Here is a 24,753-nt window from a genome sequence, read left to right as displayed (position 1 = left end):
ACTTGCGTGTGCACCCCTCAGTTGGGTGCACCCCAAAGGCTTGTGTGTGCACCCCTCAGTTGCATGCACCCCTCAATTGCGTGCACCCCAATTTCTTGTGCATGCACCCATCAGTCATGTGCACCCCAAAGATTTCTGCTTGCACCCCTCGGTCGTGTGAACCACAACTGCTTGTGCGTGCACCCCCCAATTGCTTGCACACTGAATTCTTGTGCATGCACCCACCGGTCCTGTGCACCCCAATTGTTTGTGCATGCACCCCTCAGTTGGGTGCACTGCAAAGGTTTGTGTGTGCCCCCCCCAGTCAGTGGTGTGCCTGTCGGTGCCGAGCCTGCCGGTGCTGAGTGTGGCGTCTATCCTGGCAGAGCGGCGGTGCGGCGCGGGGAAGCGGTTCTCGGACTGCGTCTCCTCCTGCCCTGCCAGCTGCGCAGCCGTGGGCAGCGCCGAGGAGGGGCTGTGCCGTGAGGACTGTGTCGGTGGCTGCGAGTGTGCGCCAGGGCTCTACCAGGATGGGGGGCTCTGCGTCCCCCCGAGCGCCTGTCCCTGCCACCACCGCCGCCAGCGCTACGCCCCGGGCCAGAGCATCCACCAGCGCTGCAACAAGTGGTGAGCAATGCCAGGGCACGGGGGCCAGATCCTGCACCGCTGGGCTGGGGGTCTTACATCCACCGGAGGATAAACCCTATAGATGGGCACGATGCCCTGCGCACCCTGGGTTTTGGGGTGGGGGACAAGCGCCCACCTTGTCAGTGCCTGGGGTGGCAGGAGGCGGGGTGGCCATGGCATCTCCCCCCAGCGAGCCTGGCGTCCCCTCCTGTGCCCACAGCACGTGCCAGGGCGGGCAATGGCTCTGCAGCCAGGACCGGTGCCCGGGGGAGTGTGCGGTGCTGGGGGGCCGCCACTATGTCACCTTCGACCGCCGGCGCTTCTCCTTCCTGGGCGCCTGTGCCTACACCCTGGTGCAGGTGAGGGTGGCTGCCACGGTGGCCAGGATGGTGGCCGCAGTGGTGGCTGGGGCAGCGAGGACCTGCCCGGGGGGGGCACCCCAATGCAGGGGGCTCAGCATAGTCTCTGCCCCCCTCCAGGACTTCGTGGAGGGGCAGCTGCTGATCACAGCCGAGCACGAGGCTTGCGATGGCCGCCAGCCCCTCAGCTGCCTCCGGTCCCTCTCCGTCAGCACCCGCCGGACCTCCGCCCGCCTCCGTGGCACAGGTGACCCATGGGGACGGTCCCTGTGCCCTGGCGAGGTGGTGGGTGCTGGCCTGGGGGCTGTGCCCTGGTGTCCCCACTGTGGCCGGTGCCAGCCCAGTGGCCGTGCCCTGACATCCCCCCGCTCTCCCGGCACAGGCGAAGTGACGGTGGGCGAGCAGGAGGTGACGCTGCCCTTCACCAGCACCGAGCTGAGCGTCCGCCGGGCATCCTCCTCCTTCCTGCTGCTCCAGACCTTCGGGGCCCACGTCCTCTGGGGGCTGGAGACCCCCGCCACCTACATCACCCTCCAGCCCGCCTTCGCCAACAAGGTGAGCCCCGGTCCCCAGCTGTGCCGTGCCGCCGTGGTAGTGCCCAGTGGCTGGGATGCGGTGGGATGCATCCCGGCTGCAGGGGTCCGCAGGGCCCATCCTGAGCCACGTGCCGCTGCGGCAGGTGCGGGGGCTCTGCGGCACCTACAACTGGAACCAGCAGGATGAGTTCACCACACCGGCAGGTGACGTGGAGACCGGTGTCGCCGCCTTCGCCAACAAGTACCGGGCATCCAGTGACTGCCCCATGCTCAGCCCCTTCCCCCTGAAGCCCTGCAGCACCTTCGCCGGGCGGCGGGAGCTCGCCGAGGCTGCCTGCGCTGTCCTGCACAGCCCGCCCTTCCAGGTGCCGAGAGGCCCCCACCCCAGCTGGGCACGGGGTGCCCGGTGCCTAGTGCCCAGTTCCCGGTGCCCAGTGTGCAGTGCCTGGTTCCTGGTGCCTGGTGGGGTGCCAAGCGCCAGCGCCGCAGCCCGACGTGCCCCCTCCCACCCCCAGCCCTGCCACCAGGTCGTGGAGCCAGAGCCCTTCCTCCAGCTCTGCCTGCACGACGCCTGTGCCTGCCGGGGCGGGCAGCGCTGCCTGTGCCCTGCGCTGGCTGCCTACGCCCGGCAGTGTGCCCAGGAGGGAGCTGTGCTCTCCTGGAGGAACCAGACCTTCTGCGGTGCGGGGCAGGGGCGGGGATGGATGGAATGAGATAGGATGGATGGGGATGGGGATGGGGATGGGGATGGGGATGGGGATGGGATGGGGATGGGATGGGATGGGATGGGGATGGAATGGGGATGGGGATGGGGATGGGATGGGATGGGGATGGGGATGGGGATGGGGATGGGATGGGGATGGGGATGGGGATGGGGATGGGATGGGATGGGGATGGGGATGGGGATGGGGATGGGATGGGATGGGGATGGGGATGGGGATGGGGATGGGATGGGGATGGGATGGGGATGGGATGGGATGGGGATGGGGATGGGGATGGGGATGGGGATGGGATGGGATGGGGATGGGGATGGGGATGGGGATGGGATGGGGATGGGATGGGATGGGATGGGGATGGGATGGGGATGGGATGGGATGGGATGGGGATGGGATGGGATGGGGATGGGATGGGGATGGGATGGGGATGGGATGGGATGGGGATGGGGATGGGATGGGATGGGAAGGGAATGGGATGGGGATGGGATGGGGATGGGATGGGATGGGGATGGGATGGGGATGGGATGGGGATGGGATGGGATGGGGATGGGGATGGGATGGGATGGGATGGGAAGGGAATGGGATGGGGATGGGATGGGGATGGGATGGGATGGGGATGGGGATGGGATGGGGATGGGATGGGATGGGAAGGGAATGGGATGGGGATGGGATGGGGATGGGATGGGATGGGGATGGGGATGGGATGGGGATGGGATGGGGATGGGATGGGATGGGGATGGGATGGGATGGGGATGGGATGGGGATGGGATGGGATGGGGATGGGGATGGGATGGGATGGGAAGGGAATGGGATGGGGATGGGATGGGGATGGGATGGGATGGGGATGGGATGGGATGGGATGGGGATGGGATGGGATGGGATGGGGATGGGGATGGGATGGGGATGGGATGGGATGGGGATGGGGATGGGATGGGATGGGATGGGGATGGGATTGGGATGGGATGGGGATGGGGATGGGGATGGGATGGGGATGGGGATGGGGATGGGATGGGGATGGGGATGGGGATGGGATGGGATGGGGATGGGATGGGATGGGATGGGAATGGGATGGGGATGGGATGGGGATGGGATGGGGATGGGGATGGGATGGGGATGGGATGGGGATGGGGATGGGATGGGGATGGGATGGGGATGGGATGGGATGGGGATGGGATGGGGATGGGATGGGATGGGGATGGGGATGGGATGGGGATGGGATGGGGATGGGATGGGATGGGGATGGGGATGGGATGGGATGGGATGGGAAGGGAAGGGAATGGGATGGGGATGGGATGGGGATGGGATGGGATGGGGATGGGGATGGGATGGGGATGGGATGGGATGGGAAGGGAATGGGATGGGGATGGGATGGGATGGGGATGGGGATGGGATGGGATGGGATGGGGATGGGATTGGGATGGGATGGGGATGGGGATGGGGATGGGATGGGATGGGGATGGGATTGGGATGGGATGGGAATGGGGATGGGGATGGGATGGGGATGGGGATGGGGATGGGGATGGGATGGGGATGGGATGGGATGGGATGGGAATGGGATGGGGATGGGATGGGGATGGGATGGGATGGGATGGGGATGGGATTGGGATGGGATGGGGATGAGATGGGATGGGAAGGGAATGGGATGGGGATGGGATGGGGATGGGATGGGATGGGATGGGATGGGGATGGGATTGGGATGGGATGGGAATGGGGATGGGGATGGGATGGGGATGGGGATGGGATGGGGATGGGATGGGATGGGATGGGAATGGGATGGGGATGGGATGGGGATGGGATGGGATGGGGATGGGGATGGGATGGGATGGGATGGGATGGGGATGGGGATGGGGATGGGGATGGGGATGGGATGGGGATGGGATGGGGATGGGATGGGATGGGGATGGGGATGGGATGGGGATGGGATGGGGATGGGGATGGGGATGGGGATGGGATGGGGATGGGATGGGGATGGGATGGGGATGGGATGGGGATGGGATGGGATGGGGATGGGGATGGGGATGGGGATGGGATGGGGATGGGGATGGGGATGGGATGGGATGGGGATGGGATGGGATGGGATGGGGATGGGGATGGGATGGGGATGGGGATGGGGATGGGATGGGGATGGGGATGGGGATGGGATGGGATGGGGATGGGATGGGGATGGGATGGGATGGGGATGGGGATGGGATGGGGATGGGGATGGGGATGGGGATGGGGATGGGGATGGGATGGGGATGGGGATGGGGATGGGATGGGGATGGGGATGGGGATGGGATGGGGATGGGGATGGGGATGGGGATGGGGATGGGGATGGGATGGGGATGGGGATGGGGATGGGATGGGGATGGGGATGGGGATGGGATGGGGATGGGGATGGGATGGGGATGGGATGGGGATGCTGCTACCACATGCCAGGTGACAGCAGGGAGGGGCCGGGTGCTGGGGGTGCAGGCAGCGGGGCAGGGCAGGACAGGGATGCCGCCATTGGTGACATTCCCATGTCCATCCATGCAGGCGTGCCATGTGGCGGGGGGCAGCTGTACCTGGAGTGTGGCCATCCCTGCGGCCGGACCTGCGCCGACCTGCGCCTGGACGGGGCTGGCTCCTGCCCTGACCTGGATGGGCTCTGCGTCCCCGGCTGCAACTGCCCCGCCGGGCTGGTGCTGGCTGAGGGTGGGCAGTGCGTCCCGCCGGGCGCCTGCCCCTGCCGCCATGGTGCCGAGCTCTACGCTCCTGGCAGCCAGATCCACCGGGGCTGCAACGCCTGGTGCGTGGCTCAGCCAGTGCCCGGGGGGGTGGCAGGGACCGGGCAGGGGCTGTGGGGTTGACAGGGGCTGGGCAGGACAAGGAACACCGATCCGGTGCTGCGGGATGTGGCGGCGGTGGGAGACGTCTGATGAAATCCCCCTACGGCCCGTTTGGGACGGCACCGCGGGATAGGTGGCTTTCATTGAACGTCCCTGCCACGGCGCACCGGTGCCACTGACAAAAAGCCCGGCCCCCCCAGAGGAGCTGGTGGGGGGACCCAGCCCTGGGATGGTGGCATGGACCCAGGAGGAGCCCACAGAATCTCTCCTGGGGAAGGGGCTTCATGTGGGACAGAATGGGATGGGGATGGGGATGGGATGGGGATGGGGATGGGGATGGGATGGGGATGGGATGGGGATGGGGATGGGGATGGGGATGGGGATGGGGATGGGATGGGATGGGATGGGATGGGGATGGGATGGGGATGGGGATGGGATGGGGATGGGGATGGGGATGGGGATGGGGATGGGGATGGGATGGGGATGGGATGGGATGGGGATGGGATGGGATGGGATGGGATGGGATGGGATGGGGATGGGATGGGGATGGGGATGGGATGGGATGGGATGGGGATGGGATGGGGATGCGATGGGGATGGGATGGGATGGGATGGGATGGGATGGGATGGGGATGGGATGGGGATGGGGATGGGATGGGATGGGATGGGGATGGGATGGGGATGCGATGGGGATGGGATGGGATGGGATGGGATGGGATGGGATGGGGATGGGATGGGATGGGGATGGGATGGGGATGGGGATGGGGATGGGATGGGAAGGGATGGGGATGGGGATGGGGTGGGGATGGGATGGGGATGGGATGGGATGGGGATGGGGATGGGATGGGATGGGATGGGATGGGGATGGGATGGGATGGGATGGGGATGGGGATGGGACGGGATGGGATGGGGATGGGGATGGGATGGGATGGGATGGGGATGGGATGGGATGGGATGGGATGGGGATGGGGATGGGGATGGGATGGGGATGGGGATGGGATGGGGATGGGATGGGGATGGGATGGGGATGGGATGGGATGGGGATGGGATGGGGATGGGATGGGGATGGGATGGGATGGGGATGGGATGGGGATGGGGATGGGATGGGATGGGGATGGGATGGGGATGGGATGGGATGGGATGGGGATGGGATGGGATGGGATGGGGATGGGATGGGGATGGGATGGGATGGGGATGGGGATGGGATGGGATGGGGATGGGATGGGGATGGGGATGGGGATGGGATGGGATGGGGATGGGATGGGGATGGGGATGGGATGGGATGGGATGGGATGGGGATGGGATGGGATGGGATGGGGATGGGATGGGGATGGGGATGGGATGGGATGGGATGGGGATGGGATGGGATGGGATGGGATGGGGATGGGATGGGGATGGGGATGGGATGGGATGGGGATGGGGATGGGATGGGATGGGGATGGGATGGGGATGGGATGGGGATGGGATGGGGATGGGGATGGGGATGGGATGGGATGGGGATGGGATGGGGATGGGATGGGATGGGGATGGGATGGGGATGGGGATGGGATGGGATGGGATGGGGATGGGGATGGGATGGGATGGGGATGGGATGGGGATGGGATGGGGATGGGGATGGGGATGGGATGGGATGGGATGGGATGGGGATGGGGATGGGATGGGGATGGGGATGGGATGGGGATGGGATGGGGATGGGGATGGGATGGGATGGGATGGGGATGGGGATGGGATGGGATGGGATGGGGATGGGATGGGATGGGATGGGATGGGATGGGGATGGGGATGGGATGGGGATGCAGGGACCATGGTGATGGGTCCTGCTGGATGGGGTGTCCTCATACTGGGGGGTGCTGGGGGGCTGCCCTCACCGCACACCTCCCCGCAGTGTCTGCACTGGTGGGTCCTGGCGCTGTGCCGAAGCCCCCTGCCCCGCGGCTGCCCTCTGCCCTGGGGATCTGATTCACGCCCCGGGGTCCTGCCTGCGCCGCTGCGACAGCGCCGAGCCCAACGGCACCTGCTCTGGCATCACCGATGGCTGCGTTTGTCCCCCCGGCACCCTCTTCCTGGTGAGTGACCCCCCTCCTGGGGGGAGTCCTGGGGGCTGGGGGAGCTGGGCACTGGGGGACCAGGCATTTGGGGGAGCCAAGGGACATGGGCCATCAGGGGGCTGAGGGGCTGGAGAACTGGGGGGCTGGAGGGCTGAGGAAGTTGGGGGTCATGGGAGCCAGGGCATGAGGGGACTGGGGGAGACAGGGGACCTGGGGTGTTGGGATGGTGTGTCCAGAGGACTTGGGGCATTAAGGACGTGGGGTGTGAGGGGCTGACGAGGGGCACTGGAGGGTCCCAGCCCCTCTGGTGGTGCCTGCCCAGAGCACCCCATGCACCAGGGGGGCTGGCAGCCCCCGCTCCCCCCCCAGACCCCGCTCACTCGAGGGGTTTGGCACCGGCAGGACGGGCACTGCGTGTCCCCGGAGGAGTGTCCCTGCCACCACGGTGGGCGGCTGTACCGGCCCAACGACACCATCGTCCGGGACTGCAACACCTGGTGAGACCCCCCCCCTCCTCGCCACCAGATCCCTTGGGGATGCCCCACGGCCGTGCCGGTGCTCAGCTCCATCCCCCGCAGTGTGTGCCGGCAGCAGCGCTGGCACTGTGGCCGGGAGGAGTGCGCGGGGACCTGCACGGCCACGGGGGACCCCCACTACGTCACCTTCGATGGGCGAGCCTTCTCCTTCCTGGGGGACTGCGAGTACCTGCTGGCGCGCGAGACGGCCGGCCTCTTCGCCGTCACCGCCGAGAACGTCCCCTGCGGCACCAGCGGCGTCACCTGCACCAAGTCGGTGGTGGTGGTGATGGGCAACACCGTGGTGCACATGCTGCGGGGTGAGGGGACAGGGGGGCACGGGGATGGGGGACGCGGGGACGGGTTCCCCCATGGGGATGGTGACGTGCCGGGGGTCGCTGCCCCTGACAGCCCACCCTGTCCCGGCAGGGAGGGATGTGACAGTGAACGGCGTCTCGGTCAGACCCCCCAAAGTCTACAGCGGGACCGGGCTGACGCTGGAGCGCGCCGGCCTCTTCCTCCTCCTCCTCTCCCGCCTGGGGCTGGCGGTGCTCTGGGATGGAGGTGAGACCCGCTGGAGGGGCCGGGGGGTCCCTGGGCTGGCCGTGCTGCGGTGGGCTGCCGGTGCTGAGCGCCGTGCTGTGCCGCCCCAGGCACACGGGTGTACATCCGGCTGGAGCCGCAGCACCGGGGCCGTGTGGCCGGGCTCTGCGGGAACTTCGACGGCGACGCCGAGAACGATTTTGCCAGCCGGCAAGGGGTGCTGGAGCCCACCGCCGACCTCTTCGGCAACTCCTGGCGCCTCAGCCTGCTCTGTCCCGAGGTCGACAGCACCGACACACGGCACCCCTGCACCGTATGGACGGGGATGGGGAGGAACTGGGGCGGCTGTGCAGGGACGGTGGGGGGGGGCCAGGCGGGGGGTGGCCCTGGTGCCCGGCTGGCTGAGGGACGATGTCTGACGGCGATGCCGGCCCCCCAGGAGAGCCCTCACCGGGCGACGTGGGCCCGCCGGCGCTGCAGCATCCTCCGCCAGCGGCTCTTCGCGCCGTGCCACGAGGCGGTGCCGTGTCAGCGCTTCTACGACTGGTGCGTCTTCGACGCCTGTGGGTAAGCGTCAGGACCAGCAGCGGGCAGGGGGTCCCTGAGCCGGGGGGGGTCCTGCCACCCCCATCCCACCGAATCCGGCACCCACCTGCCACGTTCTGCCGGCAGCTGCGACTCCGGGGGGGACTGCGAGTGCCTGTGCACGGCCATTGCCACCTACGCCGAGGAGTGCGGCCGGCACGGCATCCACATCCGATGGAGGAGCCAGGAGCTGTGCCGTGAGTCACTGTCCCTGTCCCCGTCGGCTGCCAGTCGAGGCTGGGGTGGGCTGCGGGGGGGGTCTGGCTTTGGTCCCGTGGCTGATCCAGCCGTGGCAATGGGGCCGGAGGGGCTGGCATCGGGAATCGGGGGGTCTGAACCCCTGTGGCACCGTGGGGAGGGAGCGGGGCCAGGCGGCTCTACCCTGCCCAACCCCCTTCTCCAGCCCTGCAGTGTGACCGGGGGCTGGAGTACAGCGCCTGCGGCCCCCCCTGCCCCCCCACCTGCCACAGCCTCGGACAGGAGCCCCCCGAGCACTGCCAGGACCTGTCCTGCCTGGAGGGCTGCTTCTGCCCCCCAGGGAGGGTCCTGCATGGTGAGTCCTGGCGATGGCGTGGGGCCGGTGTGGGGCCGGTGTGGGGCTGGAGTGGGGCTCCCCCATGCTGGGCTTCCCCCATCCTGGGTATGGGGCTCTGCACCCACCCTGCCCCGACCCCCTCCCAGCCCACGGCTCCTCTCTGCAGCGCAAGGTTCGACCCGGCTTTGGGTGCCACACAAGGCGCCGGCGGCTCAGCCCGGCTCAGCCGCGTGCTGGGGCCGGGTCGCTGCGGTCCAACGCCTCCTCCCCTTCCCACTGGCAGATGGCGGCTGCATCGAGCCCACCAAGTGCCCGTGTTTCTGGGACGGCTTCGCCTTCCCTGCCGGTGCCGCGGTGCAGCAGGGCTGCAAGAACTGGTGAGTCCCCGCTTGGCACGGTGTTGGGCCAGCATGGCCATCTGGCACCTGCCAGCAGCCAGGCCGTGGGGACGGCGACACCGGGATGGCAGAGAGCACCCCGGGGCTGAGCCGTCGCCATCCCCGCAGCACGTGCGTGGCGGGTCGGTGGCATTGCCAGTCCTCGCCGGAGCCCTGCCTGGCTGAGCCACGCTGCGCCGAGTGGGAGTTCGCCTGCCGTAGCGATGGGCGCTGCGTGCCGGGCGCCTGGGTCTGCGACAACGAGGAAGACTGCGGGGATGGCTCGGACGAGGTCTGCGCCCCACGCTGCGCCCCACACGAGCACCGCTGCGCCAGCGGGCAGTGCCTGGCCTGGGGCACCCGCTGTGACGGTGTGCCCGACTGCCCCGACGGCTCCGACGAGAGCGGCTGCCCGCCCTCCGCCTGCGTCCCCCCCGAGTTCGGCTGTGCCAGCGGCCGCTGCCTCCCCCCGGAACGCGTCTGTGATGGGGAGCTGGACTGCGGCTTTGCGGACGACTCGGACGAGGCAGGCGAGTGGCCCCACGGCTGATCCCGGGGGTCCCGGGGAGGGGGGGCACAGCGGAGGTCCCAGGTCCCAGAGCAGAGGGATGCAGGGATGCTGTGCCCCACGGTGGGGGTCCTTGGCGGTCTGTACCCCGCAGCAGGGGTCCCTGACCGCTGCCGCTGCAGGCTGCAGCCCGAGCTGTGAAGCTGGCGAGTTCCGCTGCACGGTGGGCCGGTGCGTGCCGTACCCTCACCGGTGCGACGGCAGCGACGACTGCGGCGACTTCAGCGATGAGCGCGGCTGCGTCTGCCCCCCTGGCCACTTCCAGTGCCCGGACGCCCAGTGCCTGCCCCCGTCTGCCGTATGCGACAGCCACCGCGACTGTGCCAACAGCACCGATGAGGCCTTCTGCCCAGGTGAGGGGCTGCGAGGCTGAACCCCCCCCCCCACCGGGACCCCCTGCCTGCGACAGCATCACCCCGTGGTACCGTCTGCCCCCCCCCGCCCCAGACCGGTTGACCTGCGCCCCCGGGCAGCTCCCCTGCCCTGACGGCTCCTGCGTTGGTGAGGCCACAGTCTGCGACGGTGTCCGCGACTGCCAGGACGGCTGGGACGAGAGCCCGGCGGCGTGTGCGGCGGCACTGCCCGCTGCCGTGCCCACCACACCCGCCAACGCCTCGGAAGGTGAGGGGCAGCGGTGCCGTGGGGCAGCCAGACCCCCCTGCACAGCTCCCCGCTGCCCTGCCCCACGGCCCCTGCACCGGCACGGAGGGGTTTGCCGGGATGGCGCTGGGCGGGGATGGGGGCGCGATGGGGACGGGCACCCCGCGGTGACCCACCGCTCCCAGCACCAGCGTGTGGCCCCTACGCCTTCGCCTGCGGGAGCGGGGAGTGCGTGCCGCGGGGCTGGCTCTGCGACGGCGAGGCCGACTGCCACGACAGCAGCGATGAGCTGGGCTGCGCCGGCGGCTGTGAGCCCGGACACTTTCCCTGCGCCCACGGCACCGACTGCGTCCCCTACGGCCACCTCTGCGACGGCGTCCCCCACTGCCGCGACCGCTCTGACGAGAGCACTGACCACTGCGGTGAGCCGCGGCGGGGCTGCCCTCAGCGTCCCAATCCCCGCCGGCGCACTGGGACGCTCTTTCGGGGTCCCCCCGCGGTGTCGCCCTCCCCAGTGGCAGCCAGGGCGGTGGGATGCTCTTGGGGGTCTCCCTGCGGCATCGCACCTGACGGCGCCCTGGCCCCGGCACAGGCTCTACCGCCATCCCACCATGCCCGGGGCACTTCGCCTGCGATGACGGCGTGTGCCTCAACACGTCGAGGGTCTGCGACGGTGCCGCCGACTGTCCCCGGGGCGAGGACGAACTGGCCTGTGGTGAGGGGCTCCCCGGAAAGGGAGGGGGACTGGCGGGGGGCTGCAGCCGGGCAGCACCAGGGGGGTCACAGCTGGGGACAGCCCCCCCCCCCGACCCCACCACAGCCACCCCATGTCCCCTCCGCAGAGGGTCACCTCCCCGCCAGCGGGAGCAACCGGACGGGGGGTCCCTGCGCCGAATACGACTGCGGAGGGGGCGAGTGCGTCGCCTTCCAGCAGGTATGGGGGGCACGGCGGACCCCCACCCCTGAAGGTCCCCGCAGCGCTGCCCCCCCTCCCGGCTCAGCACCATCCCGGTGCCGCAGGTGTGCGACGGCGTGCCGGACTGCGGGGCCGGGGGGGGGCCGCCCCAGGATGAGCAGGACTGCGGGGTCTGGGGGCCCTGGGGGCCCTGGGGTGCCTGCACCCACTCCTGCGGCCCCGGTCTGCAGCGGCGCGCGCGGGGCTGCCGCCAGCACCAACCCGGCGTGCTGCACCGGTGCCGCGGCCAGGCCGCGCAGGAGCAGCAGTGCTTCACCATCGCCTGTCCTGGTGAGCGGGCAGCGACGGGGGGGCTGGCACAGGGGCCTGGGGGTCCCACCGCTGGGGCTGCCTGACAGTTTGGGGGTTCCCACCCTCAGGGCTGCCGGGGGGGATCCAGGGGGTTCCCGTGGTTGGGGTGCCTGGAGGGTTTGGGGGTCCCTATGGCTGGGTCTACCCATGAGATTTGGGGGTTCCCACCACCAGGGCTGCTCAGGGGGGTTGGGGTTCCCATGGGGGTTCCCAATACCCCCCAGGGACACCCCAATACTCCTTTATAGCATCCTGATACCCCCCTAGATCACCCCAATCCCCTTTGGGACACCCCAATACCCCCTGGGGCACCCCAATACTCCCTTCTAGGAACCCATTATTTCCCTATAGGACCCCGATACCCCATGGAGAACCTAAATATCTCTTTAGAGCACCCCAATACTGCCCTAGATCACCCCAATGGGCTGCCCAAGGGGTTCAGGGGGTTCCCATGGCTGGGGTGATTTGGGGGTTCCCATGGCTGAGGCTGCCTGGGGGGCTTGGGGTTCCCATGGATGGGGCTACTCAAGCGGCCCAGGGGGTTCCCATGGTTGGGGTGCCTGGGGGATTTGGGGGTCCTTATGGCTGAGGCTGCTAGGGGATTTTGGGGGTTCCTGTGGTTGGGCTCACCCTGTAGATTCGGGGGTTCCCACAGCAAGGGCTGCTGGGGGAGTTTGGGGGTTCCCACAGCTGGGGCTGCCCAGGGGATTTGGGGGTTCCCGTGGTTGGGGCTGCCCAAGGAGTTCAGGGGGTTCCCACGGCTGGTGTGATTTGGGGGTTTGGGGTCCCGCCGCCAGGGCTGCCGGGGGGATTCGGGGTGTCCCTTGGCCAGCAGCACCCGGGGGGCCTGGGGGGGGGTCCACAGCCAGGGCTGCCGAGGGGTTTGGGGCTGCTGGGCTGGGAGCGGGGTCCCCCCCAGGTAGGGATGTCCAGGGGTGCCGGAGGGTGTGCAGGCAGGGCTGTGCAGGCAGGGGGTGCAGGCAGGGGGTGCAGGCAGGGGCTGCCTGCCCTCACGCCTCTCCCGCTGCCCGCAGTGGACGGCTCCTGGAGCGAGTGGGCGACCTGGTCCAACTGCACGGGGGGCTGCGGTGGGGTGCGGCTGCGGCAGCGGGACTGCCAGCCCCCCCAGAACGGCGGCCGCCACTGCACCGAGCTTCCCGGCACGTCCCCCGCCACACTCGAAATGGGTGGGTGCCGGTGGGGCTGGGGGGCTCCGCAGGTGGGGTGGGCTCCGGGGGTGGGTGGGCTCCAGGGGGCTGACCCTGCTCCTCCCGCCCCAGGTGCCTGCGAGCCGGGGGGCTGCCCCAACGCCTCCACCTGCCCGGGGGGGCTGCGGCCCCAGCCCTGCGCTCCCTGCCCCGCGTCCTGTGCCGACCTCGCCGCCAGCACCGATTGCCGGCAGGACCGGCCATGCAGTCCAGGTGAGGTGGGGGGAACGGGACGGGGGCGGCTGCAGACGCCCCGGGGGACCCCCTACTTTGTGTGGGCGAGGGGCCAGCCATGACCCACCAACCCCCCCCCCCACCAATCGCAGGGTGCTGGTGCGCGGCGGGGCTGGTGCTGGATGCCGGCAGCGGCCGGTGCGTGCGCCCACGGGAGTGCCCCTGCCAGGCCGGGGGGCTGCGGTACCGGCCGGGGCAACTGGTGAAGGTGAACTGCCGCCTCTGCACCTGCCTGGACGGGCAACTGCGGCGCTGCCGCCAAAACCCTGACTGCACCGGTGGGTCCCGGCACGCGGCAGCACCGTGACGACGGGCAGGGCATTCCGGGACCCCGCTGAGTCGGTGCCCCCCGTGCCGGCAGTGCACTGCGGCTGGTCGGCGTGGTCGGCGTGGGGCGAGTGCCCGGGGCCCTGCGGCACCCAGAGCGTCCAGTGGTCCTTCCGCAGCCCCACCAACCCCAGCCGGCGAGGCGGCGGCCGGCACTGCCACGGCATCTACCGCAAGGCCCGCAGGTGAGGGGTGGGCACGGGGGGTGGCGGGTGGGGGGGGCGGGCTCCCCGCCGACCTCCTCTCTCCCACAGGTGCCAGACGGCGCCGTGCCGGCAGTGCCAGTACGAGGGCCAGCGGCGTGCCCCCGGCGAGCGCTGGCGTGGAGGGCCCTGCCGCGTCTGCCAGTGCCTGCCCAGCCTGGCCGTCCGGTGCTCACCCTACTGCCCCCGCCGCGCCACCGGCTGCCCCCAGGTGAGGGCTGGGGGGGCTCGAGCAGCCCCCAGGGGCTCAAGGGGTCCCCTCCCTGCCGGTGCCGGTGACAGTGCCGGTGACCCCCCCCGCAGGGCCAGGTGCTGGTGGAGGGCCGCGGGGACTCCTGCTGCTACTGCGCCCCGGCGGGTGAGTCGGGGGGAGCGAGTGCCGCAGCGGGGGGGTCCTGTCCCCGTGGTGTGGGGGCTGCCCCGGTACGGGCTGCACGGTGTCTGTCCCTGCTGCAGGTGACAACGCAACGGCCGTCCTCCCAACGCTGACGGCGGAGCCCCCCTCCACCATGCCGGCAGAGCCCCCCAGCAGCCCCCTCCTCACCTTCCCGCTGCCTCCCCTCGGCGGTAAGCGAGGACACCCCCCCCCCCACGGCTGGGCAGCTGGCTGTGGGCAGGGTGCAGGCAGCCAGGGACCGGGGTCGGTGTCCTCCCAGGCCCCCCCCAACCCCCGGCCCTCTGTCCCGGCAGATCCCTGCTACCGCCCGCTGGGCATCGCCTCCCTGCCGGACAGCAGCTTCACCGCCTCCTCGGAGCAGGCAGGGACCCCTGCCCACGCTGCCCGCCTGCACGGCGGCGACCCCGGGCAGGAGCTGCGGGGCTGGGCCCCCCCGGATGATGCCTACCCTACGCTGCTCTCCGACCCCCCCTTCCTGCAGCTGGACCTGCTGGAGCCCACCAACATCACCGGTGGGTGCCCATCCAACGCCTCGGGCGCTGCCGGCGGTGCCAGTGGCGGTGCGGGTGGTGCCGGTGACACGTTCCGCCTGTCCCCCCGCAGGGGTGGTGGTGCAAGGAGCCGGCTCCTCCGACGCCTTCGTCACCGCCTTCCTGCTGCGGTTCAGCACCGACGGCGCCCGCTGGCACCGCTACCGAGAGGTCCCCGCCGGCGGCTGGCCCGAGGCCAAGGTGCCGCCTGCGCCGGGGCGCAACCGTGGGAGCGGGTGGGCATCGGGGGGTGCACGGGGGACGCGCGGGGCCGGCACCGGGTGCATGTGGAGCGGTGGGTGTGTGCACGAGGCCGTGCACGTGGTGCTCATGCTCAGGTGTGCGTGCCCTGCTGCCCGTCCCTGCCTGCGCACCCCTGCCTGTCCCCCCCGCCCCCCCCCCCCCCCAGCTCTTCCAGGGTAACTGGGACGCCGGCACGCCGGTGGTGCGGCTGCTGGGACGCATGGTGCAGGCACGGCTCGTCCGCATCCTCCCCCAGGACTTCCACAACCGCATCGTCCTGCGCGCCGAGCTGCTGGGCTGCCCCCCAGGTACGGGGCTGGGGGGGCAACGGGGGGAACACCCCTTCACGCACCCCCCCTGGAGCCCTTCTCCTGCCCACCTCTGCCTTCTCCCCAAAGTGGCCCCTGCCCGGCTCGGGGCAGTGACGGTGATGCCGGTGCCGATGCCGGTGCTGCCAAGCCAGCGTCCCTGCGGCGTGGGCGAGTTCCAGTGCGGGAACGGGGGCTGCGTCCCCGGGGGTCCCCACGGCGCCCTGTGCGACGGCGTCGATGACTGCGGTGACCTCTCGGATGAGCTGAGCTGCGGTGAGGGGGCGGGGGCCGCAGCGCCATGGGGGGTGTCCGGCACCAGGAAGGGTCCGGAGCCGTTGGGGGCTGCCCCCGATGACAACGCTGCCCACCCTGCACAGGGCTGGCCCCCCCGGCGACCCCCTCAGTGCCCGGGCTGTGCCCCCCATCCCACTTCGCCTGCCCAGGCTCCGGCAGCTGCCTCCCGGTATCCCAGAGGTGCGACGGCATCGCCGACTGCCCCGACGGAGCCGATGAGGCCAGCTGCGAGACCCCCGCTAGCACCAGGTACCGGTGCCGGGAGGGTGGGGGTCCCGCGGGAGCTGGGGGGTCAGGGTGGGTGACCCCTCATCGCCAGCTCTGCTTCTTCCAGCCCCGCGGCCCCTGTGGCAGCCGGTGTCCTGCTGCCGACCACCCGGCCACCATCGGTGCCCACGGCCGCGGTGAGTCCCAGGGGGTGGGGGGGGACGGGGGGGGGGTGACGGGGGGTGGCAGTGGGTGACGCCTGTCTGCCCCGGTGCAGGCGTCCCCAGGGACGGGCACCCGGCTGCCCCCCAAAGGCACCAAGCCAACCCCCCCAGGTACCCGCCGTGGGGCAGAACGAGGTGGGGGGGAGCAGGGCCTGGGGGGGCCCTGGGGGGGGTCCGGAGGGGCATACAGGGCTGGAGGGGGAGTCCTGGGCTGGGGGGGTCCTCGGCTGTTGCGGGGCTCTGAGCTGGGGGGGCATCCTGGGTTTTGGGGGGGAGCTGCCAGGGCACATTCTGCCCCTGTCCCCAGTCGGGTCCTGCCCCACACAGGGCAGCCGAGGGCTGAGCACCCCCCCCAGCCCCCCACCGCAGCCGAGGGCACCCCCCGACCCGGAGCCACCAGCCCCACAGTGCCGGGGGCCACAGAACCAGCGTCGGCCAGGCTGGGGGGCTCTGGGCAGCCACAGCTCAGCGGTGCCCCCCCCACCGGGCTGCCAGCCCCCTCTGACACCCCGACACCCCCCGGCACCCTGCCAATGGAGACCAGACCCCCCGGGGGGCCACCCTCCGCCGCACCCTCCCCAGTGTCCCCTGGGGTCACGGCACTGCACTCCCTAGGTCTGGCAGGGGTGTCCCCCCTGACCCCCCCAGGTGAGGGGGATCACGGGCGTGGAGGGTCCAAGGACAGGCACAGCCCCCCCCCCCCCCGAGGCGACGTGGCCCCTGGGGAGCGGGACGGGGTCATGGGGGTCCCTGGGGCAAAGGGGGGGGCAGCACCCAGCTCACTGCCCTGGCACTGGGGGTGCTGTGGGATTGGGGGTGCTGCGGGATTGGGGGTGCCATGGGGCTGGGGGTGCCATGGGACGGGGGTGCTGTGGGATTGGGGTGCTGTGGGATTGGGGGTGCCGTGGCACTGGGGGTGCCATGGGATTGGGGGTGCCATGGGGCTGGGGTGCTGTGGGATTGGGGTGCCGTGGGGTCAGGGGTGCTGTGTGGCTGGAGTGCTGTGGACTGGGTGCCATGGGTTTAGGGGTGCCGTGGGTTCAGGGGTGCTGTGGGCTGGGTGCCGTGCCCAGCCCCACAGACGGGGGGGCTGTGCCCCCCATACCCCCCCCCAGGACCAGCCCTGCCCCGGCTGCTCTGCCCGCGGGGCCAGTTCTCCTGCGGGGTGCTGGGCTGCCTGGATGCGGCCCTGGTCTGTGATGGGCACCAGGACTGCCTGGACGGCTCGGATGAGGAGCACTGCGGTGAGCCGCCCCCCCCTGGGGCCCCCCCAGCTACGGAGACCCCCCTCTCGGGGGAGCCAAGCCCCCCAACCCTGCCCACAGCGGGTGGGGGCTGCCCACAGTGACCCCCACTCCCTGCCTGCTCTGCAGGTGGCCCCCCCACCTCCGCCAGCCCCACGGCCTGGCCCCCACACACAGGCGGGGCCCCCCCCACCTGCCCCCCCAAGCAGTTCTCCTGCGGCAGTGGGGGCTGCCTGCCCCCCGAGAAGCGCTGCGACCTGCACCCCGACTGCCCTGACGGCTCCGACGAGCACAGCTGCGGTATGCCGGGGGGGGACGGGGGGGGTCGGGGGGGGCGACCGCCTCATACCGGGGTCTCCTGCCCTTGGCCAACTCTGGCCGCCGTCCCCGTGGCGTCTGGCCACTTGGGCGTTTGCCTGCCCTGCCCTGGGGAGCTGGGGGGGGGCACCGGGGCTGGGGGGCACCGAGGCTGGAGGGGGGGGGGGGGGTCTGAGCCTGGTTTGGCAAGAGGGTTGGGGGGCACCGAGGTTGGGGGCATCGAGGCTGGGGGTCTGAGGGTGGGGGCACTGAGGGGGGGGGGGATCGAGGCTGGGGGTCTGAGAGTGGGGGCACTGAGGGGGGGGGGGATCGAGGGTGGGGGTCTGAGAGTGGGCACAGGGAGCTGGAGCTGGTTGGGAAGGGGCGATCAGCGGCCCCGGCAGCCCCAGAGGATGCTCTGCCCCCCCTCCCCCGCAGCAAGGGGGGGGTCCCCAGGGCAGCCCTGACCCTGCACCTTGCCCCCCCAGCCGACTGTGTCCTGTCCCCTTGGGGCGGCTGGGGTCCCTGCAGCCGCTCCTGCGGGCTGGGGGTCACCCTGCGCCGGCGGGCCCTGCTGCGGGGGGCCCTGCCCGGGGGGGGCTGCACCCGCCCCCGCCTCGACACCCGCGCCTGCTTCCTCCGTGCCTGTCCAGGTACCCGGTCCTGGGCTGGGACCCCCCCACGGGCTGGGACACCCCCACAGGCCGGGACACCCCCACAGGCCGGGACACCCCCATCCCCAGGCCAGCTGGGGGGTCCCAATGGTAGGGGGGTTTCGGGGGGGGCCCGTGCCCATGGTGGCAGGGTGGCGGGGGGGGGGGGTCCTGTGGCTGAGCAATGGGGCAGCATGGGTGGGTGGGGGGCAGAGGGGAGCCGGCGCCCCCCCTGCCCCCCACCTTCCCCCCCCCAGTGCCCGGCGGGTGGGCGGCCTGGGGGTCCTGGTCCCCGTGCGACGCCGAGTGTGGGGGGGGCATGCGAAGCCGAGTGCGGAGCTGCAGCGACCCCCCGCCCAAGAACGGGGGGCAGCCCTGTCCCGGGGGCACCCTCCAGACCCAGCCCTGCAACCTGCAGCCCTGCGGGGACCCCTCAGGTACGGGGAGCATGGGGGGACCCCCGGGGGGGGGGGGGGCATGCAGGCAGAGAGTTATGGGGGTCTGGGAGCTGGGGACACGCAGGGCACCGGGGTGACGGGGGGAGCACCCCGACCCTAAGCATCTCTGCCCCCCCCCCCAGCCTGCAGCCCCCAGATGGTGTTTGTGCGGGCGGGGGACTGCGAGGGGGGGCGGGTGCCCCCCTGTCCCCAGACCTGCGGGGACCTGAGCGCCAACGGCACCTGCCCGAGCCCCTGCCAGGAGGGTGAGTGATGGGGCTGGGGGGGGCTGGGGACAGCATGGTGACAGAACGGGGGGGCTGGGGACGGTGGGGGATGCCGGTGCCGCCGGTGCTGAAGTCACACCACCGGGCAGGCTGCCGGTGCCCGCCGGGGCTGTACCTGCAGGACGGCGGCTGCGTCAACGCCAGCCAGTGCCGGTGCCACCTGCCCCAGGAGCACCGGCTGCCCGGCGAGGTTTTCCTGCGGGGCTGCCGCCGATGGTGAGCGCCGACACCACGGCACTGCTCCCTGCCTGCACCCTGGTCCTGCCTGCAGGCAGGGACCCCCCCCCCCGGGGCATTTGGGGGTGTCCCTCACCCGTCCCGTGGCTGAGCCCACGCCTGTCCCCAGCGTGTGCCGGGATGGGACGGTGACGTGTGAGGACGTGGCCTGTGCCGTGGACTGCGGCTGGTCGGCCTGGTCGCCCTGGACCCGGTGTGATGGCGGCTGCGGCGCAGGGACGCAGGAGAGGTTCAGGTGCGGGGCTGGGGGGTTCTGGGGGGATCCTGCCCCACGGCAGTGCCCCACGGACGGGACAGCCACGTGGCGCCTTCCCGCAGGTCACCCTCCAACCCCGCGGCAGCCGGCGGCGGAGCCCCCTGCGCCGGGGAGGCACGGGAGGTGCGCGAGTGCCACGAGGCCTGCGGCACCGGTAGGCGCCCACCGAGCCCCACTGTGGCACCAGCAATGGCGGGGGCTGTGCCGGTGCTGGCCTGGGGACCCCCATGCCTGGTACCGTGGTGGCCTCTCGAGTGCCGTGTGTCCGTCCGTCCCCGGCAGAGCCCGACACCGGCTGGAGCGCCTGGACGCCCTGGTCCGAGTGCTCCGCTCCCTGCGGCGCCGGCGAGCAGAGGCGGCACCGGGTCTGTGCACCCCCGGAGCACGGGGGGCCCGACTGCGCCGGCCCCCACGTCCAGACGCGGGACTGCAACACCCGACCCTGCCGAGGTGGGTGCTCCGCGCCGGGACCCGCTGCCCGGCAGCACCAGCGGCAGACGATGCCCAGCCCCGCTGCCCGCTCTGCCTGCAGCGCGGTGCCCAGGGGACATGGTCTACCGGACGGCGGAGGAGTGCAGGCGTGGCGGTGGGCCCTGCCCGCGGCTCTGCCTGGACCTGGGCACGGGCGTGGAGTGTGCCGCGCTTTGCCACGACGGCTGTGCCTGCCCGGCTGGGCTACTGCTGCAGAACCAGAGCTGCGTGCCATCCGGCCACTGCCTCTGCTACCACCGCGGCCGCCTCTACCAGCCCGGCGACACCGCGGCCCTCGACGCCTGCAACAACTGGTGCGGATGTGGCGGCCGTGGCGCTGCCCGGGGGTCCCGCCCGGGGTGTCCCCCCCCCACCAATGACTCCCCTCTCTGGCAGCACCTGCATGGCCGGGGCGATGGTGTGCGGCACGGAGCCCTGCCCAGGTACCGGCTGGCCATGGTGGTGGCGGGGCTGGGTGGGGGTCCCGGGGTACCCACGGTGCAGGGAGTGGGGCTCATGGTGCTGGGGGGTGCACACGATGCTGGGGTGCCCCGCTCCCGGGGGGGCCGCCCCTGCCCGGCTCTGTGGCCACCAGCCCTGCCGAGGTGAGAGCCCCCGGCCCTGGGGGGGGCCCTGGGGGGGCCGTGCAAGATATGGGGCCTGGGGGGCTGGAGGGGTGGGTGCGCTGAGCACCTGGGGCTCCCTGGGGTGGGCGTCCATAGGGTGGGTGATCCTGGGAGAGGTGACCCTGGGGTGGGCGTCCATGGAGTGGGTGCCCTCAGGGTTGGCGTCCTGGGGAGAGTGTCCCTGTGGTGGGTGGGTGTCCCTGTGGTGGGTGGGTGTCCCTGCGGTGGGTGGGTGTCCCTGGGGTGGGTGGGTGTCCCTGCGGTGGTGACCCCAGCTGCTGCCTGACCCCAGGGCAGGGACGCGGTGGGGTGAGGGGACAGGGCTGGGGGGGTCCTGGGGGAGCGCAGGGGCAGGGATAGGGCGCAGGGTGCCATGGGGTGGCACAGGGTAAGTGGGGTGCCATGGGGTGGATGGGGTGGGGGCTCCCTGGAGAGCAGATCTGTGTTGGCAGAGTGCTGTGCCGTGCCATGCAGCACCGTGCCGTGCCATGCAGCGCCACGCAGCGCTGTGCAGTCCTGTGCAGAGCAGGGAGGTGACATGGGCGCCCTGCAGTGCCATGCGATGCCGTGCGGTGCCACGCGGTGCCGTGTGGCCCAGCACAGCGCGACGTGCTGCCGCGCAGCGCCGAGCAGCGCCATGCAATGCTGCACGGTGCAGTGCTGTGCTGTGCGGTGCGGGTGATGCGGTGGGGCAGAGCAACCCTGTTCCCAAGGGCCGTGGTGTCGGGGCTGGCGTCAGCACCGGTGCAGCGCCGGCTAAAGCTCCTGCCGCCGGCAAGGCCGAGGCTGCCCCTGCGCTGGCTCCAGCTGAGCCGACGGCCGCCCCGTCCCATCCCGCTCTCCCTCCCCGTGTCCGCAGAGGCGCCGTGGGGTGCGTGGTCGCCGTGGGGCGCGTGGTCCCCGTGGGGGCCCTGCAGCGTCTCCTGCGGCGGGGGCGAGCGGCTGCGCCGGCGGCAGTGCCACGAGCCGGTGTGCCCGGGGCTGGGCCTGCAGAGCCAGATCTGCAACACCCAGGTGTGCCGGGGTGAGTAGCGACCCCCAGCCCCCCGCCCCGCCGGGCCCCGGTGCGGTGCTGAGCCCCGGTGCTGGCGCAGAGGCGGGCTGCCCGGCGGGACGGCTGTACCGCGAGTGCCAGCGCGGCGAGGGCTGCCCCTACAGCTGTGCCCACCTGGCCGGCCGGGTGGGCTGCTTCTGGGGGGGCTGCCAGGAGGGCTGCCACTGCCCCCCCGGCACCTACCTGCACCGCGGCGCCTGCGTCTCGGTGAGCCCCCAGCACCCCGGGGTGCCGCTCCCGCGCCCTGGACCCCCCCCCCTCTGTGGGGCGACCCCCGGGTGCTGCCTCCTCCTGCGCTGGGATGGGTGGGGGGTGCTGGTCCCTGCTCTTGGGGTGGCTCCTGGGGGTGGTGGGTGCTCCTTGGAGCAGTGGGTGCTCCTGGGTGCAGTGGGTGCTCCCTGGGGTGGCGGGGGAGCCCGGCGGTGGTGGGTGCTCCCCAGGGTGATGGGTGCTCCCCGGGGCCATGGGTGCCCCCGGGACATCGGGTGCTCCCCAGGGTGATGGGTGCCCCCTGGGGTCATGGGTGCCCCTGGGCCATTGGGTGCTCCCTGGGGTGATGGGTGCCCCCCGGGGCCATGGGTGCCAGGAGTGTCCCTGCGTGCTGACGACCGAGCTCCTGTGGGAGCTGCACAACGGCTCCGCCGCCCCCTCGGCCCCCCCGGGCCTGGGCACCCACAGCCCCCCCCTCGCGCCGGGCCAGGAGCTGCCCCCCGGCAGCACCATCCACACGCCCTGCACCAACTGGTGAGCGCCCAGCACCCGCTACCCTTCCCCGCCACCATGTACCCCACTGCCCCTCCCCAGCACCCCACACCCTGCTCCCCTTCCCCACCACCCTGCTCCCCCCCCTCACCACCCCACTGCCCTTCCCCACCACCCTGAACCCCCTCCCCATCACCCTGCAGCCCTTCCCCACCACCCCAGTGCCCCTCCCCATCCCCCACCACCCCACTGCCCTTCCCCACCACCCTGAACCCCCTCCCCATCACCCCACTGCCCTTCCCCACCACCCGGCACCCACAACCCATCCCCAGCACCCTGCATCCTGGTGCCCCCCCACCCCCCCACTGCCCCTCCCCATCCCTCATCCCCCCACTGCCCCCCCCCCACACCCCATCCCCTGACCCTTCCTCACCCCCCCCTGCCTGACGCTGCCTGCCACCCCAGCACCTGCCTGCACGGCCGCCTGCGCTGCTCGGAGCCGGGGTGCCGGTGGGCCGGGGGGTTCGGGCCCTGGGGCCCCTGGAGCCCCTGCTCGCCCAGCTGCGGGGGGCTGGGGCTGATGACCCGCCGGCGGGCCTGCGGGGACCGGGGCTGTGTGGGACCCCGCACCGACAGCAAGTTCTGCCGGAGCCCCGACTGCCCCGGTGGGTGCCGGCCCCAGCCCCTCGGCCCTGCTGTGGGTCACGGCCACTCTGCCCCATGGTCCCCCGTGGGTCCCACCACCCTGGCCCGGGTGGGGGGGGCTGGGGGGGGTGCAGGAGTGTCACTGCATTTGCTCTCCCCCCACAGCGATGACCACCCCCCTGCCAGAGCCCGGACCCACCGCCCCAGGTGAGAGGTGCGCTGCGTGACGGGGGGGGGTGCTGCCTCGGGACCCCCGGCACGGGGGCTCTGCGATGACAGGGGGGCTCATGCCGCCGGCTGATGGGGAGCCTTCATCCCGGGCCAGGCGCTGAGGAAGAGGGGGGCTTTGGCCCCTGGTCTCCCTGGACCCCCTGCTCCAAGACCTGCACCCACCCCGAGGCGCCGGCCACCAAGAGCCGCAGCCGCCCCTGCAGCAGGGTGGGGGGCTGCAGCGGGGACAGCGTCCAGCAGCACGTCTGCAACCTGCCCCACTGCGCAGGTGGGCTATGGGGTGCCCAGCCCCACTGCTCCTATAGGGGCTGGGAGGGGGGGGGGGGTGTCCCTCTACCCCCCCCCCCCAGGCTCTGGGGGCTGCGGGTGTCGGCAGTGCCAGCCCCGGTGTCCCCGCAGCCGTCCCCCCCTGCCTGGACGAGTCCTGTGCCGAACGGGATTGCCGGTGGACGCCGTGGGGGCCGTGGGGCGGCTGCTCCCGCAGCTGCGGCGGGGGGCTGCAGCTCCGCCTGCGTGCCTACACCCCCCCCGGGCCGGGGGGCCGCTGGTGCCCCGACATCCTCAGCGCCAACACCCAGCACCGCTTCTGCAACCTGCAGGCCTGCAAGGGTGGGGGGCTCGGGGAGGGGCGTGGGGGCTGGGGGGGCTGGTGGGGGGGCTGGGGAGCAGGGCTGGCTGGGGGGTGGTGTGCAGGGCCGGGGGGGGGGGGGGGGGGCGGAGGTTGGGGGACAGCGTGGGGGGCTCATGGAGGGGGCTGGGCGGTGGCACAGGGGGCTCGTGGGGGGCGCTGGGCGGTGGCCCCCGTTTGACGCCCTCTCGCCGCGCGGCAGTGGACGGCGCATGGTCGGTCTGGAGCCCCTGGTCGCGATGTGACCGGACGTGCGGGGGGGGTCGCTCTGTCCGCAGCCGCTCCTGCACCCGGCCCCCCCCAAAAAATGGGGGGCAGCCCTGCCCTGGCGAGCGGCACCACCTGCGCCTCTGCAATGCCCGGCCCTGCGGTATGGCACGGGGATGGGGGGGGGGGGGGCTTGGGGGGGGCTCACCGAGGGCTGACGGGTGCTGTCTCCAGGGGAGGGCTGCCCGCCCGGCATGGCGCTGGTGGCCTGTGCCAACCGCTGCCCGCGGCACTGCCGGGACCTGCAGGAGGGCCTGGCCTGCGGGCAGGAGCAGCGCTGCCAGCCCGGCTGCCGCTGCCCCAACGGTGAGTCCTGCCTGTCCTCGTCCCCTCTGCATCCCCCAAGGGGTGCTGGCGGGGGGGGGGGACAGAGCTCAGGACCCCCCTCGGGCAGGGCTGGGGGTGCCCCTGGGGTCTGCAGGGGCAGATGTACCTGCACGCTTATCCGCACACTTACACGCACACACGTATGTGAA

The 24,753-nt window shown here is 71.6% G+C and overlaps 1 protein-coding gene across 1 annotated transcript in view; it reads left to right on the top strand.

Moving 5' to 3' along the window:
• LOC129203637 (SCO-spondin-like) overlaps positions 1-24,753 on the top strand; it is a 47,383-nt gene that overhangs the window by 15,668 nt on the left and 6,962 nt on the right. Inside the window, exons 12-68 of the mRNA XM_054818438.1 lie at positions 366-606; positions 827-965; positions 1,086-1,212; positions 1,348-1,520; positions 1,645-1,866; positions 2,017-2,182; positions 4,735-4,987; positions 6,912-7,092; positions 7,477-7,571; positions 7,653-7,909; positions 8,019-8,153; positions 8,243-8,445; positions 8,572-8,699; positions 8,805-8,914; positions 9,121-9,270; positions 9,536-9,629; positions 9,759-10,159; positions 10,320-10,550; positions 10,645-10,818; positions 10,983-11,219; positions 11,390-11,512; positions 11,640-11,731; positions 11,818-12,043; positions 13,099-13,251; positions 13,345-13,485; positions 13,599-13,784; positions 13,868-14,018; positions 14,088-14,247; positions 14,340-14,394; positions 14,493-14,603; positions 14,727-14,945; positions 15,037-15,164; positions 15,373-15,514; positions 15,605-15,790; positions 15,895-16,060; positions 16,146-16,215; positions 16,296-16,353; positions 17,358-17,486; positions 17,616-17,786; positions 18,272-18,436; positions 18,694-18,873; positions 19,017-19,139; positions 19,250-19,376; positions 19,507-19,632; positions 19,716-19,807; positions 19,936-20,103; positions 20,186-20,438; positions 20,521-20,567; positions 21,610-21,774; positions 21,845-22,011; positions 22,391-22,548; positions 22,972-23,171; positions 23,317-23,358; positions 23,477-23,650; positions 23,782-23,991; positions 24,213-24,380; positions 24,452-24,583. Coding sequence (XP_054674413.1) covers positions 366-606; positions 827-965; positions 1,086-1,212; positions 1,348-1,520; positions 1,645-1,866; positions 2,017-2,182; positions 4,735-4,987; positions 6,912-7,092; positions 7,477-7,571; positions 7,653-7,909; positions 8,019-8,153; positions 8,243-8,445; positions 8,572-8,699; positions 8,805-8,914; positions 9,121-9,270; positions 9,536-9,629; positions 9,759-10,159; positions 10,320-10,550; positions 10,645-10,818; positions 10,983-11,219; positions 11,390-11,512; positions 11,640-11,731; positions 11,818-12,043; positions 13,099-13,251; positions 13,345-13,485; positions 13,599-13,784; positions 13,868-14,018; positions 14,088-14,247; positions 14,340-14,394; positions 14,493-14,603; positions 14,727-14,945; positions 15,037-15,164; positions 15,373-15,514; positions 15,605-15,790; positions 15,895-16,060; positions 16,146-16,215; positions 16,296-16,353; positions 17,358-17,486; positions 17,616-17,786; positions 18,272-18,436; positions 18,694-18,873; positions 19,017-19,139; positions 19,250-19,376; positions 19,507-19,632; positions 19,716-19,807; positions 19,936-20,103; positions 20,186-20,438; positions 20,521-20,567; positions 21,610-21,774; positions 21,845-22,011; positions 22,391-22,548; positions 22,972-23,171; positions 23,317-23,358; positions 23,477-23,650; positions 23,782-23,991; positions 24,213-24,380; positions 24,452-24,583 — 9,081 coding nt within the window. The remainder of the gene's footprint in view (positions 1-365; positions 607-826; positions 966-1,085; positions 1,213-1,347; positions 1,521-1,644; positions 1,867-2,016; positions 2,183-4,734; positions 4,988-6,911; positions 7,093-7,476; positions 7,572-7,652; positions 7,910-8,018; positions 8,154-8,242; positions 8,446-8,571; positions 8,700-8,804; positions 8,915-9,120; positions 9,271-9,535; positions 9,630-9,758; positions 10,160-10,319; positions 10,551-10,644; positions 10,819-10,982; positions 11,220-11,389; positions 11,513-11,639; positions 11,732-11,817; positions 12,044-13,098; positions 13,252-13,344; positions 13,486-13,598; positions 13,785-13,867; positions 14,019-14,087; positions 14,248-14,339; positions 14,395-14,492; positions 14,604-14,726; positions 14,946-15,036; positions 15,165-15,372; positions 15,515-15,604; positions 15,791-15,894; positions 16,061-16,145; positions 16,216-16,295; positions 16,354-17,357; positions 17,487-17,615; positions 17,787-18,271; positions 18,437-18,693; positions 18,874-19,016; positions 19,140-19,249; positions 19,377-19,506; positions 19,633-19,715; positions 19,808-19,935; positions 20,104-20,185; positions 20,439-20,520; positions 20,568-21,609; positions 21,775-21,844; positions 22,012-22,390; positions 22,549-22,971; positions 23,172-23,316; positions 23,359-23,476; positions 23,651-23,781; positions 23,992-24,212; positions 24,381-24,451; positions 24,584-24,753) is intronic.

Source organism: Grus americana, chromosome 2 (genome assembly GCF_028858705.1).
Source record: "Grus americana isolate bGruAme1 chromosome 2, bGruAme1.mat, whole genome shotgun sequence".
Lineage (NCBI taxonomy): Eukaryota > Metazoa > Chordata > Aves > Gruiformes > Gruidae > Grus > Grus americana.
Note: the sequence above shows the minus strand (reverse complement) of the source record. Positions and strands in the feature narration are given on the sequence as shown.